At 42.0% G+C, this 19,593-nt stretch overlaps 1 protein-coding gene across 1 annotated transcript in view; it reads right to left on the bottom strand.

Annotated features, from left to right (window-relative positions):
* Window positions 1–1,558: 1,558 nt before the first annotated feature.
* Window positions 1,559–19,593, bottom strand: part of sema4gb (sema domain, immunoglobulin domain (Ig), transmembrane domain (TM) and short cytoplasmic domain, (semaphorin) 4Gb) — a 28,977-nt gene continuing 10,942 nt past the window's right edge. Inside the window, exons 4-16 of the mRNA XM_020616495.1 lie at window positions 14,062–14,210; window positions 13,614–13,676; window positions 13,221–13,319; window positions 13,039–13,132; window positions 11,755–11,868; window positions 11,224–11,378; window positions 8,560–8,735; window positions 6,569–6,707; window positions 6,229–6,451; window positions 5,999–6,114; window positions 5,418–5,572; window positions 4,403–4,464; window positions 1,559–3,831 (exon numbers count right to left, since the gene is read on the bottom strand). Of these exons, the coding sequence (XP_020472151.1) occupies window positions 2,864–3,831; window positions 4,403–4,464; window positions 5,418–5,572; window positions 5,999–6,114; window positions 6,229–6,451; window positions 6,569–6,707; window positions 8,560–8,735; window positions 11,224–11,378; window positions 11,755–11,868; window positions 13,039–13,132; window positions 13,221–13,319; window positions 13,614–13,676; window positions 14,062–14,210 (2,513 nt within the window). The 3' untranslated portion in view covers window positions 1,559–2,863. The remainder of the gene's footprint in view (window positions 3,832–4,402; window positions 4,465–5,417; window positions 5,573–5,998; window positions 6,115–6,228; window positions 6,452–6,568; window positions 6,708–8,559; window positions 8,736–11,223; window positions 11,379–11,754; window positions 11,869–13,038; window positions 13,133–13,220; window positions 13,320–13,613; window positions 13,677–14,061; window positions 14,211–19,593) is intronic.

Here is a 19,593-nt window from a genome sequence, read left to right as displayed (position 1 = left end):
CACTCTTTAAAAAACTGAATTCATAGTAAAATATAAATTCCAGCAGGGTGTCCAACACACATTCCTGATTCAGTGGGGTATAACAGCATATCATCTGCATATACGTTAGTGACATTTTCTGTTCAGTTCCACCCTAACAACGCCATTTAAGAAAATAATCATATATAAAGACATATAGCAGTGGTGAAAATCGACAGCCCTGCCTCATGCCATGTCAGTTTTCTGGAGTGCACACAGGGATATGGTGAGGAATATGGGAGCTTTAATCAAGTCAAAAACTATTTTCCAATTTCAAATTTGCCCAGGGTTTTAAATAGGTCAGCACACAACACCCAGTGTCTTTCAGCATCTAATAAAATGATCATTTCTGGGAGTCGGGTGGTGAAATTTGTAAACAAAACATTGAGACAACTCACCTTTAAAAAAAAATCCTGTCTGTCTGTAATAAATTTTGTCTTATATGGTGAAATACATTCACTTACACCTTTTTAGTCAGTGTTCACCAGGAAGAGCAGCCTGTAACTGCTACATTGACATGGATCGGCCCCTTTTTAATAAAAGTGGCACCGAGGCCTGGCATAATGTCACAAGGAGAATCAAGTAATAAGTGACAGTAAAAGTCCAGAATACTTAAAACTTCACTGATATTCCTGGTGTTGCACTCAGCTGCACTCAGAAAAAAGCGCAGAATTGTTTGTGCAAAGATTTTAAAGAAGAATTTCATACAGAAACATGCAGGTAAGCATGTTGTCCAAGACTTTTTATCAGACAAAGTTAGCATATTTCCATAGTGCATAGCCTGGACTATATTCTCATTTAATCAAGGTTCTGAATAAAGTGGCTTTCAAGGCAGACAAGAAGACAACTATAAGCCTGCAACTGCAAGACAGCTCTTGCCTCCCCATATGGCTAGCAGAACACTGAGGCCAAGTGTTTCCTTTCTGCTTCTACCTGTGGAGATGACAGTGCTCTACGCAAACAGATGACAAGCTCCTGTCCTCTCTTCATGGAGGTGAGCCAGGTACTGTCAGCGATGCTCTGACAGATGCTCCAGAAAATGCTGTTGCTGAAGAGCTGATTCATCACTTCTCTATAATGACAGATCTTTATTTACACTGGCCATGGGATGATACAAATCACTCGAGGATACATTTCAGTCACTTCTCTCTAAGTTATATTTGCACAGTACTACTTAATCACCCTGCTGCTCAGCTTGCCAAAGAAGTGCTGTAAGCTCTGCAGTTCCTGTTGTTTTGCCATTGCTCTGGTGTCAGATAAACAGTGAGGATGTTTTTGTGGCTTGCAGGTGTGGCAACTTGCCACCAGCAGCTTTTTCACAGCAGAGAGCACAAACCTGTCTAACATCATTTCTTATATGTCTTATACTTGTAAATGGTCTTATACTTGTATAGCGCCTTTCTATGTTTTAGAGCACACTCAAAGCGCTTTCACATTATTCGGCCATTCACACTCCCAAATTCACACACCGGTGACATCACCGGGAGCAACTGGGGGTTCAGTGTCTTGCTCAAGGACACCTTGACATGTTGACTGGACAAGCCGGGAATCGGACCGCTAATCCTCCAGTTAGGAAACGACCCGCTCTACCTCCTGAGCCACAGCCGCCCCCTTTTAGTGTGTTGTGTGGTTTCCCTTGGCCTCCCGAGCCCTGAAGCCAGTCAACCTGCCCACAAACTGAGCGCTCTGTGAAGCAGACAAGCTGTTTTTTATACGTTTGTCTTCTGTCACACAAATGCTAAAAACAGAGACAGTGATTTAAAAAAAACCCAGTTGTTACTACAAGTGTTTCCACTGGCACTGGTGCAACACATGGCTACCAACAGCTGCAACAGTGTTGTAATTATTGCTATTTACAGAAGAACAGATGAAAATGAGGGGAAAATTGAACATAAATTGAAATGTATGATCTACCATATTTTAACACCTGTGCTTTTATGGCTTCTTAGCAGCAGATAAAATGTGAGGATTTGCTTGTTCTTTTTTTTTTTTTACATAATTCAACTTGGATGTGTTTGGGTTTTAGACAGCTGTTCAGCCAAAATCAATCTGAAGACTTCACCTTGGGTTCTGAAAAACTGTGATGGGCATTTTTCACTAGCTTTCTCACACTTTAGACTAAACTATTCATCAAAAATAATTAACAGCTTTAAAGTAATTTCTTATTTGCAGTCCTAACAAGTGGTTAAACAGTTCTCAAACCATTCTTGAAGTTTTTTTTAATAAAAATATACTGTTGCTGTTAAGTCAGCAGTTCTTTAGTTGTTCATGTGAAAGAGGAACTGGAGGGTCAGCATAGATTAGCCTTAATGCGACACACCTGTAGATGAGATGCCAGTTAATTCATCTTGAATGTCCCCACCAGCCTCATACTTAGCTCTGTAACACTGCACAAAGTAGATTTTGGCTGGAGTATCACTAAGTTCTATAGCAGGATAATATTAATATGGCACTAAAAACTTGTTGAACACTTCCATGGTCTCAAAACACATGGCCACCTTCTGGGCTGATTTATTTCTTTTACCCATGACCTATTTTGCCCCTGACCATCATTCACAAGCCTCCACAGAGTCTACACTGAGGTAGCATCATTAACCTCCCTACTCATGGTAATTTGTGATGCAATAGTGCAGTCTTTTTTCCACAGCTCCACTTTTTGAATACAATCTCTGGTTAGTGTTGTCTGTTGTTGAAGAGAAACCATGGCCCATTTGTCACTGGAGACAGAGGAGGCTGCACATTTCAGTTCAGGTTAGCACACAGCCAATAGATACTGGGTAAACAACAGCAGCGTTTGATGCAGTTCTACCCACAACTACGTTACAGTTGGAGATAGAGGGATGTCCTAGATGGAGCTCTCATCAGGCTGTAGGTCCAGCTGTGTGTGTTTCCTCTTCTCCAGGATCCTGTTGAGCTCTTCTGTGAAGGAGTGGTAGAGCGGTGACATGCCGTCAGGGTCAGACTGCCTCAGCAGCACGTAGCTGTTCCCGTTGATCTTCCTCAGCACGCTAGGCAGGGTGGCCGACAGCCCATTGGTGTAGTCCATGTCGGGAAGCGGAGGCGGCATAGGAAGAGGAGGGGCTGGAGGAGGTGTTTTGGTGGGAGACATCTGACCCTCACCTGGAAGTATCTGGAGGAAACCATCGGCCATGTCCCCAAAGGTCGGCACAGAGATGGACCGACGACCGTGATGGCCGTTGCAGTGGCAGGATATGGTTTTGAGTTCAAAATGGGAGCTCCTTTTTCTCTCGGATTCCCCCAGGACGTGCAGCCTTTGCTGGGAGAACTTTCGACCCCGAGAGGTTCGTCTGGTGCAGAAGCTCACATAGAGCAGCACGACACTCAGCACCAAGCAAAGCCCTCCGAGAACCACCACCAGGGAGATGTACACAGCTTCCATGTGTCTGTAGGTTTGAAACTCAGGCCCTGGAGGCAGTGGGGCAGGAGGTGAGGGCAGAGGCTGCTCGCTGGGGCTGCTGGTGGGCAAAACAGATGGGCTTGAAACCGTCGTGAGGTTGGTTGCGACTGTGGGCTCCACAGTGATGAACGGATCTGTGTGCACCCTGACTGTGTAAAGATAAACCAGGACTGAGACCGAGTTCTCCACAGCAAAGCAGCGATAAGAGCCATTCTGTTGGACACGAGCTCCAATTATGAGGAGGCCATCTGTGCCAATGCGGTAGCCTGAACTGAGACCGTATCCCTGGAGTTCTTTGCCATTTAGTGTCCAGCGTGGAATGGCAAGGTTGGAGCGCAGTTCGCACTGTAGTAGCACATCATCACCCGACATCACAGAACGTCTCCGGTGGACCACTGGGCATCACAAAGAGAAGAAACAATGAGAAGCGCTAAAAGAGATGAAACATAAGAGCTAAAAAGAGATGAGATAAAGTAGAGCGTGTGTGACAGACAGCAAAACAAAAGTGCAGCAGGACAGAGAGAGGAATATACAATGAGATGCTGGGTCACCAAGGTTACATTTTCAAAGTGCAGGAGAGCAACCTGTGCAGCTCAACCTTTCACCATCACTTTCCATTACATTTTATAAGCCTCTTTAAGTGTGGTGAGCCCTGCAATGCAGCCACAACTGCCTGACCTCCAGCAAAAGAGGAACTGATTAACATGTGTACGCTGGGACCGGGGGGATGGGTAAAGACTGCACACCTAATAAATCCCTTAATAGCTGCTAAATGCCTGGGTTTTCAGGCAAAGAAGAGAAGTACGTGTTAGACTTTATTTCACCCCATAATGTGTGTGAGTGAGCGAGCCAGTTAAATGTAATCAAGGGGAATGGATGGGAGAGAAAAGTACAAAACTTTCTCAAAATTCAAAGTGATGCGTGGTACATAAAAGCGTGTTTGTGTGTTGGCATTGTAACACGTACCGTTTCCTGAATTCTCTTTGCAGCCTCTGATGCCTCTCAGGATATCTTGCGTTAGATTTGACCTGAAATAAATTAGAATTAGCCATCAACATCACCTTAATCAGAAAAGCCTCATTAAATTAAGATTTTTCAATCAGGCTGTGGCCAGTGACGGGGAAATACTCATGTTTTACTTAACAATGTTAGTTCCAACTAGCCTATTTTGTTTTTCTGCTTCAGATGTCGAGTTACGCTAAACCTGATTTAAGAGAGCAAGAGAAAAGTGTCTTTGTGCTAATCATTTGAATTTCCATCCTTCTCACTCCAGGAGAAGCTCCTGCTGAGCTGCAATAAAAATCCAGGTCAACATTGTCTTTGACCTGCTTTCATAGACCTTCTGTTGGAATGGAAAGTAAGCTGTATAAATAATTAATTAGAATATGTTTGGGCCCTGAAGGAAGAAATAAACAACCAAAAAGATCCTAATGCAAAAATGAACACTATGTCAAAATGATTAATGTATATTTATGACCAATTTCAAGTGAGCTAACAATAGTAATTATAATTATGATGCCATCCCTTAATCTGAAAAGTTCACTATATTATTTGACCGACAACACTGAGTGTCACACCTGTTTACTCTTGCCAACAGTTTAATATCTAAGTAAAGTTAAATCATGTTTTTACATGAAATAAAATTTCAGTTTACATAACCACTTTTCAAAAGTCATCTAAATGCATGTAGAGGTAGAAAGGGAAGAAACAGAAAGCATAAAAACGAGTTTCAAAGGAAATGAGGACAACTAGCAGAACAGACAGATGGAACTACAGAGCAGGTTTAGGCAAATACTGACTCAGGATCTATGATGGAGGAAAGCAAGCTTACATGTCTCAACAAGACTCTGGTTTATTTTTTGCCAGATCTGTGTAGCCCAGTCACTGTGTGCATACACAACACCAGCAGCCTGTTTGTCTGACTGGAAATGTGCATCTGTCTCTGGATGTGTGCATCACTTGTTTGTGTCTACAACCTCACCTTTGTGCACGTGACGATATTTCCACACACACCCTCCCGTCCCAGCCGCAGAACGGATCTCTGGCGAATACGCAGTCATAGCAGGAAGTGTACCTCTTACAGGTTGACATCGGTACCTGCATGACTCCAGAGTAGGAGCCAATATAGATACTCCGCTAGGAAAAACACACACAGCATGACAGCATCACATTTATTGCTTTCTTTTTGTTTTTTTTTTCCTTTAAAGCCTAAAATACCAGTAGACAGCACTGGTATTTGCAGATTAATCATTATTTATTGATAGATTTGGACATTTTGGCGGAAATTTCCATTGCTTTCTTACTCTCGATAAGCTTTAAACTAAACTTATACATATAGTTTGTAAAATTTTTAGCTAAAATATTCTTTAAAATTCTGTAATTTACCGATTCTGACTGATAAATTAAAAATCCTGTCAATTGCATGTTCAAACCTATTTATAAAGTTGATTAGATCGTGATCTATCAAAAGCAGAATGGGTGCATTTGCATCACTCATAAATAGGCCATTTAAACTTTCATTCATTCAGCACATGCCTCTGCATGCTGAACATGAATACATACCACAGCTGAGGATATGACCATGCTCTCTACAGGCTGCGGTTTGTCAAATAACTGCAGCTCTTCTATGATGTGCACTTCTCCATTGATGTCTACAGCTCTGTGCAGCCAGCCATCGTCTGTAAGGAAAGATACAACCTCATCAAACAAGACTCTCCAACAACCTTGAAAGGCAATACTGAGTGCAAAATAAAGTAGTTTAGCTTTATGGAGTGTTTAGTAATAAAACCCACCAGTTCCCAAAAACAGAACAGTGTAGATGTTTCCATCCAGCGCCGGCTCCTTGTGCACAGCTATTTTGACATAGTTGACACTCCTCTTGAACATGAGTGGTCGGACCCCTATTGGATGCACTTGGCTGGCCATCAGTGGGTGTCTTCTGGCGAAAGTGAGGACACTGTCTGGGAGGTCTCGAGATGAGTTGATGCCCTGGGACCTGTGCAGATCTGTTATGCACTGCAGAGAAAAGCAGAGAGAAAGGTTCTTTGCTTGCACAGTGGAAAGAACAAGACATATACATATACAGATACTCTAATGGTGGCAGACAACTTGGTTTTAATTAATGAAACTCACAGATCCAGGTCGTGGCTCTGGAACCTTTCCTGTGTACTCCCTCCACTTTGAGTCCTGCACCTCCATGTACGGCCCCTCAAAAACCTTCTTTACATCTGAGAAGGCATACTGGCAGATAGCAGTGGCTTTGATATTCTTCCTGAAAGACACATCCACTATCAGGAATAATGATTCAACACTGAATAAACACAGAGGGAACACAACACAAATCAGCGATCACATACAGGCGCAAAGGTAACTAGGCTAGTGAGGGCGCCGAAAACCGGGGGTGTTGAGGTGGTAATGTTTTATTTCATCTTGGATGTTATCAGTCTGAGCTGGTGGCGTCACTGCCAAGTGCATTATACCCCTCTTTATCTGCAGCAACTACTCCCCTCATTCACTCCAGAAGTAAATATTTGTTTTGCAAATTTTTCAGCACCACACTCACAGTACCATAATACCCACTCCCTGTGAGTAATAAATAAAACAGTCCCATATGCGGTTTCTGTGAAGCACTTGTGAAAGAAAAGGTTTCTCCACCAAGAATAGCAACAGCATGAGTCGGGAACCAGGTGACCCTTAATCTTAAGGCCTAGAGGTGAGATTAGTGATGGGGGGAAATGTCTGCATCACATTCTTAAACCTATTGTGTGTCCACCTAACCCTTCAAAAGCATTCAAGTGAGAAAAATGAGATGGAAGTGAAACCAAAAACTGATGAGCAGAATAGCTCAGGGGCTTCTGGCACTTCTGAGTCTAAATCATAGTGATGACTACAGGTGCAGGTTTCTAAGAGAAAACCAGCAAATAGAAGGACAAGATGAGACGGAGGAAATGTGAGAAAGACAAAGGAACGATTTGACAGCAGCTGCAGCAAACGAGAAGTCAGACAGACCGACTGAGCTCCAATATCCACAAAGAAAAAAGTGAGAGAAGTAGATTATATTACTGTTCTGCTGCAATCCTATCCTTTCCATCAGACTTCAAACACCCTTGGGACAGTTTTATGCAGCATGACTCTGTATCAGCACAAACACACACACACTCACACTGCTACCAGATAATCCACTGGCAACTGTTGTCCTCCGACACTCACATCGGCTCCGACTGCAGCTTCACTGGCTCTGGTTTGATAACATCCCAACAAGGGTTTGAAATACTGTAGCTACTTATTCATACAACTAATCAGTTGATTGTTTTACAGATGATATAGTCATTATTTAGGCAAAAATGTCAGAAAATAGAGATCGCGGAGATCAAGGTAACAACTTCCTCTGAACAACAGTCCAAAAGTCCAAAGATGCAGTGACAAATTGCATTGAAATTCAATCAAGTCAGATCTAGTTTCCATTGCACTCCACAGTATATCCAGATATTTTTGTGCTTCTGCTCTTAGGCTGTTTTTCATTGGCTTGGCTAAGTAGCTACAGAAGGAACCATCACTGCTGCAGCTTGCAATCAGAGGAGGAGAGCTTTCAATACAAGTCTGCCCCTGACTTGGAGTGTGCTGGACGTTTGGTTTAAAGGACCTTCACTCAGCGCTCCCTCTCCCTGCTCCACCGTGCTCCACTACAATCTGTTGTGCTCCACCATGCTCTGCCCAGCTCTTCAGATATTTGTCCTTATGACATTACAATAAATAAGAATAGAGCAAACCTCCTGATCAAGCAGAAATAACTTAAAATCTGATTGTTAGAGAGATCAATCATGCTCAAAACCTTTCAGAAGCCAATATCTTTGCAAAAAAAGTTACATACTGTAGCTTTAATAAAGATTTATTTAAAAAAGTAATAACTGAGTCCTGACCTCAAACTCTTGATTCTCACCAACCTGCAGCTCAAACTCATGCTGGACAGCCATTCCAGTCTCTATGCTAAGCTAAGATAAATGGCTGCTGAGTGTTGCTTTGGATTTAATGAACGGACATAAGAGAAAGTGAATATTCCCCAAACAGCAACAAAAGTTTAAACAAAAAGTGTAATGAAAGCGGAGTCGGATGGAGCCTCTTACCACTCAAGGCCAAAGATGCCATAGAAAATGCTGCTTTGAGCATCCCGACCCTGCAGGACAAACACACTGCGGAGGATATTGAGGTGCAGCTCATACTCTGGGACTGAACACACCATTCTGGCTTTGAGGAAGGAAGTCCATTTCCTCTGCAGGGTCCTCTGGCCACCCCAGTCCGTCTGCAGACAGAGGAGAGGGTGGATGGATGTTTTGATAAAGCCACTCACTTGAGCTGACACATTCTAGCATATTCAGTTTCAAATCACACAAATACACCCACTCACATATATCTGTACACATCAACTACCAGTAACAATGCTATAATGCACATGTATCTGCAAAAAGAATGACAGAAAGAAAAAGAGTCTTGTGAAAGTGGGGCTGAAGCAGTCTTCTAGCTCTGAGTATGCCTACTTTAGCACATTTGCTCTAATTTCATTTCTGTAGCACAAGGAGGCGAGGCTGCAAGAAATATCTCCCTAAAAGTAATTTAGCACACCTCATTTAGAAGAAAAAAAGCGATGGAGGCTTCTTTTCCTCTTCTTTGTCTGAATTATAGTGCTTTGTCTTTCTTTGTTTACGTATTTCACAGAGATCTGTTGTTCATCAATATCCTCTGCCTGCCTTGGCTTCCCACACAGAAAGGCAAAGGACCATAAATCAGCATAACATGTACATTTCTAAAACAAAAGTGCCACCATTAGGTACTTCCATCAATAATAACAACTCAATTTTTAGTATATGAGGAAGACACTCTAAAGAGAGTTGGCAGAGTTAGTAACGCAGGGATGAGATGGATGCTACTGCAAAAACAACAAAGTATTCTAAAATAAATAGATGTCAGGGTTATTACTGTGGAAAGAGCTAAGAACTGAGCTGATACATTACAGTCACTGTGTGGACTGAGCTCCTGTTTGAGCAGGACATAAAGTCGGTTTCTAAAGTTATACCACAGAAAGTGACAAACTGTCCAACTCTTTTCTCTTTGAGATATATGTAACTCACTATTAAAGTTCATATGGCACTGATTTCTGCCTTGTTTCCATGACATTCACACCCTTCTCTGAGAAACCAGGTCATGATTGCTGAGCTAGTAGATGCAGCCTGGTTGGCCAGTATGAAACAGAAGAGGACAGGTCTCCAGTGATTTCAAGCCAGAGGCTGCTGCCAGGGCCTTTACTATCTGGTGATCTGCCTCCAACCAGCGTGGGGTCTGGCCGCTACGGGGCTGATCTGGGGACCAGCTCGACATCTGCATGCACTGCTGTGGCCTAGTTCACACTGAGTCATTACACTCTCAACTGCTCCGACAACTCCACAGCAATGCAGAGCAAGGGGGAGAGGAGGAGGAAAATAAGAGACTTTATTTCCAGAAATTACTTTTTTTGGCGCAGAGGGAATCATAAGAAGATGAACTGTTGGAGAATACAGAATTTAAAAAGTTCTAAAAGGTTTTGAGAGAGCAACATTTTCAGAAATTAGTTCACTTCCTGCAGTCCTGTATTATTGTTTGTAAAAAAAGTGCATCAATTTAAATGTGCACTAAAAGATTTATTATATTTAACCAATATTTTAACAGGGGAAATCCCACTGGGGTTAACAACCTCTTTTACAAGGTGCCCTGCCACGACAGCAGCATAGGGGGTTCCACACAAAACAAAACATACAACATTAAAATACATACTAATGTACAAAATATGCAAAGCTAAGAACAGCGTGGTCATAAAACAATATCAAAACTAGAATTGAAAGCTAAAAACAAGAGCAAATAGAAAAAGAACCCCTAGCCAGTGCATTTACAATAGTTTTAAATTCAGCCAGTGATACAAATTTCATTAACTTAATTTCCCTCTGCAAGCGATTCCAGGTGGCTGGAGCAGAAAACATAACAGATTTCCTTCCCATCTCTGCCCGAACGCAATTTTAAAGTCATGACAGCAATCAGGCGAGGTCAGACCTAATAACATTTTCGTGTTTTATTAATATAGAAGCTGCAACAGCACAAGCTGAAATATGCAGAGAGACAAACGTCTTGTTTGCTTTAAGAGCACTGCATCAATCAATAACTTTAACTTGGGATTCCCATTTGCTCCCATGTTGTAATGTGATTTCAGTACAACACCATACTGTGATGGTAGTTGCACCATCATGACATTGGCTACAAGAGACAGAGGAAGAAGAGGAGGAGAGAACTCTAGGAATGGTGCTGGTCATGCTGTCTAGTCCAGAGATACTGACTGCAAGTGAAATATGGTGAGAGGGAAATGGAGGAGGAGGAGGAGGAGTGGTACAGGGCAGGTTGGCAGCAAAGAGAGGGAGAGGGTTTGCTATTGGAAGTGGTAGTTGGTGGACTGGTAGTTTGCCTGGCAACAGTGGTGCAGAAAGAACCAGAATAAAAAAAAAAACAAGACTAGAGACATCCAGCTGCTTGTTCATTCAGCACTGACAAGGAGAAAGGCAGCTGGGAAAGAAAGTGAGAACTGAAAGTCTCCCTAAATTCACTTACATTTCACTCTGTTTTAGTGACGCAAAGCATTAATAATCCCATTTTGCACATTGCAGGCACTATTATGTGAGTTTTGTCAATTTCTAGATATAACTTTCCCAACCCAGTGAAGCCATGAATGTGATTATAGTTTAGTGTTTTGGTTTGCTTCTCTCTCAGACCTTGCAGACTCGGGCAACCCTGGACACCTTGGTCTGGCTCGGGTAGGTAATCTGCTCCTGGCTTTTCTCCGTAAAGAAGTAGTAAATCTTGTCATCATCACCGATAGAGCTGTTGATGCTCTCCTTCAGCAGCACAGAGCCCACAAAATCTGCCTCTGTACACACACAAACACAGATCCGCAGACCTATTAGCAGCCTAGGACATGTCTCCTTGGAAACTAAAAATAGAGCTTTTAAGTATGATCGAACGGCCACATCTAAGCCATTTAGAGCTGCAGTGCAATGCAGTTTTTATTTGATTTTCAAATTTTCATTTCTGCAGGTGAATCCATTTCTGTAGCAACAACAAACATCTGGAGAGATACTGTAAAAATGTGCAAAATGTCAGAGAGGTTTGGTCTGTTTAATATAGCATTGCAAGTGAACTTGTATAAACCTCTGTCTGGCTGCAGCTATTTTGCACACACTTACACTTGTATTTGTGGAGTATTTCCTTTCTTTTTGGCATGTGGTGTCATGTGTTGTATTTACCCAGAAGCCACCGGGTGGGGGCCTCCTCTGTCCTCAGTGTGGGGAAGGGAAAGTTTCTACGCACATCTGGAGAGCTGCGAAACTCGTACTGAGAGGCTGTGAACATCTCACCATCTGATCAACAGATTGTACAAAGAAAAAAGGAAGAAATTTGGAAATTTAAATCATAAATGAAAACTGTTGGTAAGAGGGACTAGGCAAACTGTGACCTCTCAAGCAATGTGGTTACAAGATTTCCATCCATTCATTTGCTACATCCATGAGGGTTGTAGGGGGGCAGGATCCTATCACAGCTGACAAAGGGCGCACCATGCAGAGGTTGCCAGTCTATCACAGGCTACCATACAGAGACAGACACTCACACTCGCACCTACAGTTAAAGTCTCTAATTAACCTGAGCTGCAGGCACTGGGGGAATATGCAAACTACACAGAAAGGCCTCAGCCAGCTTTAGAAGCAACGCTGCTGACCATGCAACACAGGACCACCCACTTAAAACATTTATAAATGGTAACTAGGGCAAAATGTTATATTGCCTTGTTTGTTATGTACATTTTCAATAAAGTTTATTTTAAAAAAAAAGGCATCCCCTGGTGCCATTGTAAAAGAATTTTTCAACTGTGCCCGGTTTTGTGGATATATTTTACCTCCTGCTGCTGCTGCACTGTGACAGAGGATGTAGAGAAAAATACAGGGCCTGAGGTTACTGCATGTCCGGGATTGTGTGCAACATGGTGTACGAACCCTAACCACTGCTGCTTTGACATTCTGGATTAGAGCAACAAATCAAATCTTTTCCCATTATTATTATTAATCCACTTCCAAATATAGGAGCTTGTTAAAACTCAAACCTGTGCTTATACTGGGGCACAGCAGATCATTACTGGGGCACGTGCCCCAGTAAAAGGGGTCTAGTGACACCTATGGTGTTAATTGCATGTCAGGGCATCACTGAAAATAAGCACTTGCTCTCAACTGATCTTTTCCTGAATAAATAAAGGTGATGATGATGAAAGCACCACTGAGAACTTGGCTGCAGACTCTTGGCAATTTTGCGTGTTAATGAAGGTGATCACCTAAATAGTTTTCGCTTGATTTGTTGGCCATGATGTCAGCATGATCTAACTAACATTAAGCATGACAGAGTTAAAGGTCACCTCTTTTGTCTAATAAAGTTAAATCTTTGCTTATTCCTACTAAGGCATACTTCTGCTGCCTGCAGGCTACTTTGACTACACCAACAGAAGCAGGATAGCAGGATAGAAGCAAGTCTGGGACACATACCCACAAGAAGGCCAGTGTATCCCTTTGCTGGGTCATATGGACATCTGTCTTTACCATCCTCGAAGCCTGAGGAGAAGCTGAATCGCTCTGCATCCTTGCAGAGAGAGCAGGGACAACAGTCGATTAATCATTTCATTTCAATTGCCTTAATTGTGCAGAAATTAAATGACATGGGCTCTTACTATATAAGCACAGAGAGGTCTGAAGGCATTTGTTCCACAGACGTACAGGTGAGTCTCATTGTATCGCTGCAGAAAGCGGATGTGATTGTAACACTCTGTCTGCAGAGAACAGAAGAAAACAGGTTATGCAATAAGTAATCCTGGAGAGAGTGCATGTCAGTCAGTCCACTTCATATGCAAGGGGCTATTTTTGCTAAAGTTTAATGAATGAGTGATTTTGTTTATCTTTTCAAGGTATCAGGAAAATGGATTAAGCAGCCATTCACTTAACTGCTGTCAGAAACACTCTGTACAAAAAAGGGCTTCATTAACGTTCTGCAATAATAACTCAAAAAATAAAATTCCTGAAAAGAAAAAGTGGCCAGGTAAGAGAGTAGAGCTGCAGCCTTGTACCTGATTGTCTCTGCCTTTGTTTAAACACTGCTTCTTCTGTTCAGGGGTAGCATCCCAATCGATCTGGAAACAGTGGGGGGTAATAAGGAGGAGTCAATTAACACAGTAAATAAGGAGGGAAGAAGGGATAGTTAAAGATCTATAGACATAAGAGAAACAGAAGGTAAGTGTGTGTATTAAACAGGAAGAGAGACAGAGAGACAGCACATTTAATTTTCTGGCTGCGTCACTGAGTTTTGAGTCTCTTCAGTGACTTTTGAATAAATGCATGGTGTATTTAACATGATACCCATAAAACTGGAGGAACACAGTGGGATTTGTTCAATCTTATTAAACCTATTATTAGTTTGTCCTCTTTTAATATTAACAAAGGAATAAAAACTTGTGAATTAGAGTTTTCTGTTTCCTTCTTAACAGTAGCAATTAGGTGACGATCTGTGGCACTCACAGCGAGGTTCGCAGATGTGGAGATGTTGGAGATGTTGAGCGCGTACAGAGCTCCTCTCCCTCCCACGTAGAGAAGTCCAGCCTCCTCCTCCAGCAGCAGAGTGCTGTAGTTCTGGGAGGAGCCGGTGAAACGAGCACTGCCCAACAGACCTGCAGAAATATGACACGCGTTACAAAGGTTTGTTCTTCATAATGGCCAAAAATGAAACGGGTGTTCTCAACTGTTTTTATCTATAAAAAGTTGACTATATAATATACTATATAGTGATTATACACTAAGTAGCTGTTAAGTTTCGGGCAAGGAAGGAGCCAAAATGCAGACACAGTCTAGAGTCTAGTGTTTATTCAGTTTAATATAAATGAAGAGGAACAAAAGTGTAAACAGATGCTCAACCTGACAGGACGTCATAATACAGGTATAAAACTAATATCTAAACAAAACTGCCTGGCAGCTACATGAAACGAACTCTAAATAACTAAAACGAACATGGAGAACTAACCAAGAATCTTCCTGACAGGAAAAACGCAAAAGAACAGTCTAAAAGCAACCCAGGTAAATATAACCGGGGGTGACAGTGGGGCGGTGGGTAGAGCAGTTGTTTCCCAACCGGAAGGTTGAGGGTTTGAATCTTGGTGTCTGCAGTCCACATGTCGAAGAGTTCTTGGGCAAGACACTGAACCCCCCCCCAAATTGCCTGTGATGGCGGCACGTAAGCACACAGCAACCCGGGGCCCTCAGCTCCAAACAAAACTTCTTTGTACGTGTCACAATGACAATAAAATAAAGCTTCAGCAGACAGGCAGGGTGTGGTATACACCAGCAACCAGGAGGACATATAGACAGGAGACCAGGAGGTAACGAGCAGCACGTGGAAGCAATGAACAGAAATTGTGAACCAGGGAAAAGCTGGGGCAGGTGAGGTAACATGAGACAGGAAATCTAACCAAGATAAAAGCACCAAACAGGGAGCAAGTCCACAAACCATAACAGTAGCCAAACATATTTAGATCTGCAAATATTGGGCAATTGATTCAACTCATTCTTGATAAAAAATGCTAAAAATCAGCTGTTTTCAGCTCCATAAATATAAGATTATTGTGATATTTCCAATTTGTATTATTATAACTTGGGGCAGTAGAGTGGTGCAGTGGTTAGCACTGTCGCTTCACAGCAAGAAGGTTCTGGGTTCAAGCCCGGGCCAACCTGGTGCCTTTCTGGGCAGAGTTTGCATGTTCTCCCTGTGCCTGTGTGGGTTCTCTGCAGGTACTCTGGCTTCCTCCCACAGTCCAAAAACATGCAGCTTAGGTTGACTGGTGACTCTATATGTCAGCCCTGTGATAGACTGGCGGCCTGTCCAGTGTGGACCTCACCTCTCACCCAGTGTCACCTGGGATCGGCTCCAGCCCGAGATGGTGGGTCGCTGGAGTGAGAGGACTGTTGAGCAGAATGGGGGTGGGGACACAGGGGAGACTAAATCATATGTCAATCAGCAGGAATTGTGCCCCAGTACTGCCAAATTGCATCAACAGTACTTCCAGAGCATCATCATCATCATCATCACTGCTGTGTGTGTATGAATGAGAGTGATGGGGGGGAGGTTCACAGAGTTAGCCCTGTATGTGTTATTAATTTGAATGTTTTTTGTTGTTGTTGTTGATCTTGATGTGGACAAAGTGGTTGTTTATCCATAGCAGAGTAACTGACCTGGTGCGCTAAATGAAATATCTGAACATACTGTACCCTGGTGTAACACCTCAGAAACGGGGGCAGGTTGCTCTGCTGCTGTGAGACAGTGAAAAAGAGGACATTGCTTTTTCGTGAAGGGATGGAAGCTCTCTCTCTCTGTGCAGAATGAGGTTTACAGAGCTTTGATTTGCACTAAAAAGTTTGAGATTAATGTCTGGCATACAGAAAACCACACATGCAGGAGGACCAGCTGTCACCAGAGAACATTACTGTGACTTGATGCCAGTATGTCTTAGCTCCCAGTAATAAGACAGCCTATATTTGTCCCCTACTAATCAATTTACTGTGGTGTGATGGTGTGCACGCTTGTCACAGTTAATCTGTTTGCCTTTTCATTGTACCTCTGATGGAGCAAGGAGGGTCCAGTGCAGCTGGGAAGGCCAGTATATCACAGAGTAACTGCTGGAGGTAAATAGATGATTACCCAGTGAATCTTAATGATGGTAGATGAAATGTCATTACAGAAAAGATGGCCTGTTGATGGTTGGTACATGCCTAAATAATGAACATACTGTCCTGTGAAAAACAACTAGTGTAGAGCCTTAATTTACCCAAAAGTCACAGATAGCTGTGTGCACAGTTAAATAAGATTCACATTAGCTACAGAAACAAACAGATTTACTGGCTTCACTGAAGAGAAAGAGCATTGTTTGCTATGTGATTCAGGTGAGACTGAAGTCCATTTATATTTTATTGCTCAGTATTTGATGAATTAAGAGCTACACTATTTAGTAAAATAATATCTGATGAATGATTATAAGAAACTTACACCGTGTTTCAGGATGGGAACCTTTTGTATGGATGATGTTCATGTTTTATTTTGGTGCCTTGTAAATCTGTGTCGACCGTATGTGTATGACACAATGAATAATAAACCATTAGAAACACCTCAAAGTACAGTGCAGCACAGCAGAACAGCAGGGAGAACAGTCCAAAACCCCAGGATGAGTAATACTTCCTGTGACTAGTATATGTATACATTATGAAGATGTCAGATTGGTTTAGTTCTCCTTTAATTTGGGAACTATCTAAACAAAGAATGCATTAACAAGACAAGACTCTGACAAAGCATTACTGCCAGCAACTGGTTAATACATTTCAGTTGATACCAAAAGAAAAAGAAAAGCACAGATGAATTACTGAATGGGCCTGCATGTCTGTGCCTGAGGTGCGTTACCCATTAACAGAATTTCTGTAAGGATGGGGAGTGAAAAACCCAAGTAGATTAATGCAATAAAGAGATCACTGCTTGAGATTATGCATTCTGTTTTAGTTTACCATGGGGTATAGGGATCACACCATTGGAGCTTTCATACAGTCTAAATTGCTAAAATTTTTCGATTTAGTGGGATATAAGACTGCTGTGTTTATGTATAAAGCCAGGAACAATTTATTACCTGGTGGAATTCAAAAACTAATGAAAGGGAAGGGGGATACAGTTTAAGGGGTCAGTTAAATTTAAAAATTCATGCTATATGTACAACCAAAAAAAGATTCTGTATTTCCATAAGTGGGGTAAAACTATGGAATAATTTAAGTGTGGACATAAAAAATAGTAATAGCTTGTGTGGTGTAGAAGATAACAATTTAAGAATGTAATTATGTAAGAATGTTAACACTCTGTAATAATTCTTTAGTATATTACTTGTGTGGTGTAGAAGATAATTATCTATGTAGAGATACTGCTTGTAAACCAATGATGGTAAGATGATGTTATGGGGTAGGACTGGATAAGTCTGACTTCTTCCTACTCCATTCAAGCATGTACTAGGTATAAGCAAATTGATATTGGATTGTGTATATAAATGTGTGTTGTTATATTAACTGTTTTACAAGCTTGAAAGAATAAATCAAATCAAATCAAATCAAATCTCACCCAGCAACATAGCGTGAGACAGACAAAAGACAACGATCAAGTTTAAATGGTGGCAACCCAGTTAAAAGATGGCCCAACTCAAAGTGGAATTCATGTTTATGCTAGTCAAAATATAGAAGAAGACAAGGCCACACATTCTCCAGGGCTTTAACTCGTCTCTACTACCTCAATTACTGCTCTTATTCACAAGGACCATGATGACAGTGTGGATGACAGTGAGTCTCCCAGCGTGACAACACCATGAAGACTGTTTGGAATTTCCCCACATGCATGACTTCTCAACATGACGAACCATCACATGGAGGCACCAGGTGATGTTGCCCTGTGCTTACCCATTGATTCACCAGAAGACCATGTAGAGAGTCTGACTGCAGCACCTCTTACCGCCCACCTTTCTTCCTGCCAGCTTTTTCTTACTGGTTCTATCACGAATAGCCAGACAGCCACAGAGACCCTCTTCCTGGTCAATAATTAGGTTATTTTTATACTGGTTCTGTCATACCCATCAGGCTGATTATATGCATGCCGCTGGGGGAGAATGACACCGCATACTGTATATACTGTAGCCCCTGGTAGAGGAAACTCCACTAAAGTTGCAAAACATCAAGTCTGCATTTTTTTAAGAGCGGTGGCATTTAAAAACATACAGCCTCATTAATCATCAAAACATTCATTTTGAATCATTAGTGTCGTAAACCTCTGCAGCTCACATAAATAAAGAAAGTTTTATGGCCCATAATCACACAGAGGCTGTTATTCCTCCAGAATCAGTGAAGCTTTCAGAGTTGCAGAAGGAGGCTGGCAGTGAGAGGTCAGTAGTGATTTCTAACATATTTGTCTTGTTCAATATTCTATTAAATCATTAGAAACTATGCACACAGATGTTTTGCTCACTGTCTTAATAGTAAAAAAATTAAAAAGTGTGCATTTCAACCCACTATATTTGTTATATATTGGAATGAGTTTTGCTCCTGGCTGGTTCTGTGGCACTTAAAAAGATTTCAAGACACTTACTATAATATAAATTCAACAAGCAAAACCTGTTCATTTCTCTGTGTTGTCTGTGTAAACAAGGCAGCAGTTACAGATGATCTAATCCACTTTGTGTAAAACAGTGTCATGATTCGGTTCCGCTGCTTCCTGTCCGGCTTTTATTTTGACGTTACTTCCTGTTTTTGTTTCACCTTCGTTTCGGTCTTTTTGCGTTCTTCATCACTCACATTGGTTTCACCTGTTTCGTTATTGTTTGCACCTCTATTTAGGATTGTTCTAGACCCCAGCTCTGACTCTCCAGCATTTCTTCGGTTTTGGTATTTTGTGTTTTGACCCGGATTGTTACCTTGGACTATTCTATTCTGCCTCGCCCACTTGTTACGGACTTCCCTTCAGACTATTTTAGATCACCTTCGCTGTATGTGTTTGCTGGCTCTGATCTCGGACTGTTAGGCCAACCCGTAAGTGTGTTTTTTGTTTGTATACCGTGTCTTAGCCTGGTTTTTTGTTCGTTAGTGATCTTAATAAAGAGAGGGGTTTTGTTCATCACTTCCTTGTCTGGCCATTTAATGAGTTCACCAAACACTTTTCGGCAGCATCGTGCACCGATTTCTGACAAAACAGGATCAGGAAACAGGAGCAACAGGACCGATGTAGTCATCCCATTGATTCTCAGTGTCACAGGGAATTCAAAAGCTCAATTCTAGTACATTAAACTTTCTAAGAACCTGTCACCTCTGCTTCCCACAGCGGCAACAATAGCACAGACCTGTCCAACTTCAACAGAATCTACAGATAAGACTCTGTGACTGTCACATATTTGTCGCAGCCATGCAACTGCAGATTTGAGTGAGCAATGAGCAGCTCCTCCAACACAGCCAAAGGTCAGGACACACCAGGGGAGGATTCATCTGAAG

The sequence above is a fragment of the Monopterus albus genome, unplaced genomic scaffold (assembly GCF_001952655.1).
Source record: "Monopterus albus unplaced genomic scaffold, M_albus_1.0 scaffold175.1, whole genome shotgun sequence".
NCBI classification, from domain to species: Eukaryota; Metazoa; Chordata; class Actinopteri; order Synbranchiformes; family Synbranchidae; genus Monopterus; species Monopterus albus.
This window is presented reverse-complemented; position numbering and strand designations above follow the sequence as displayed.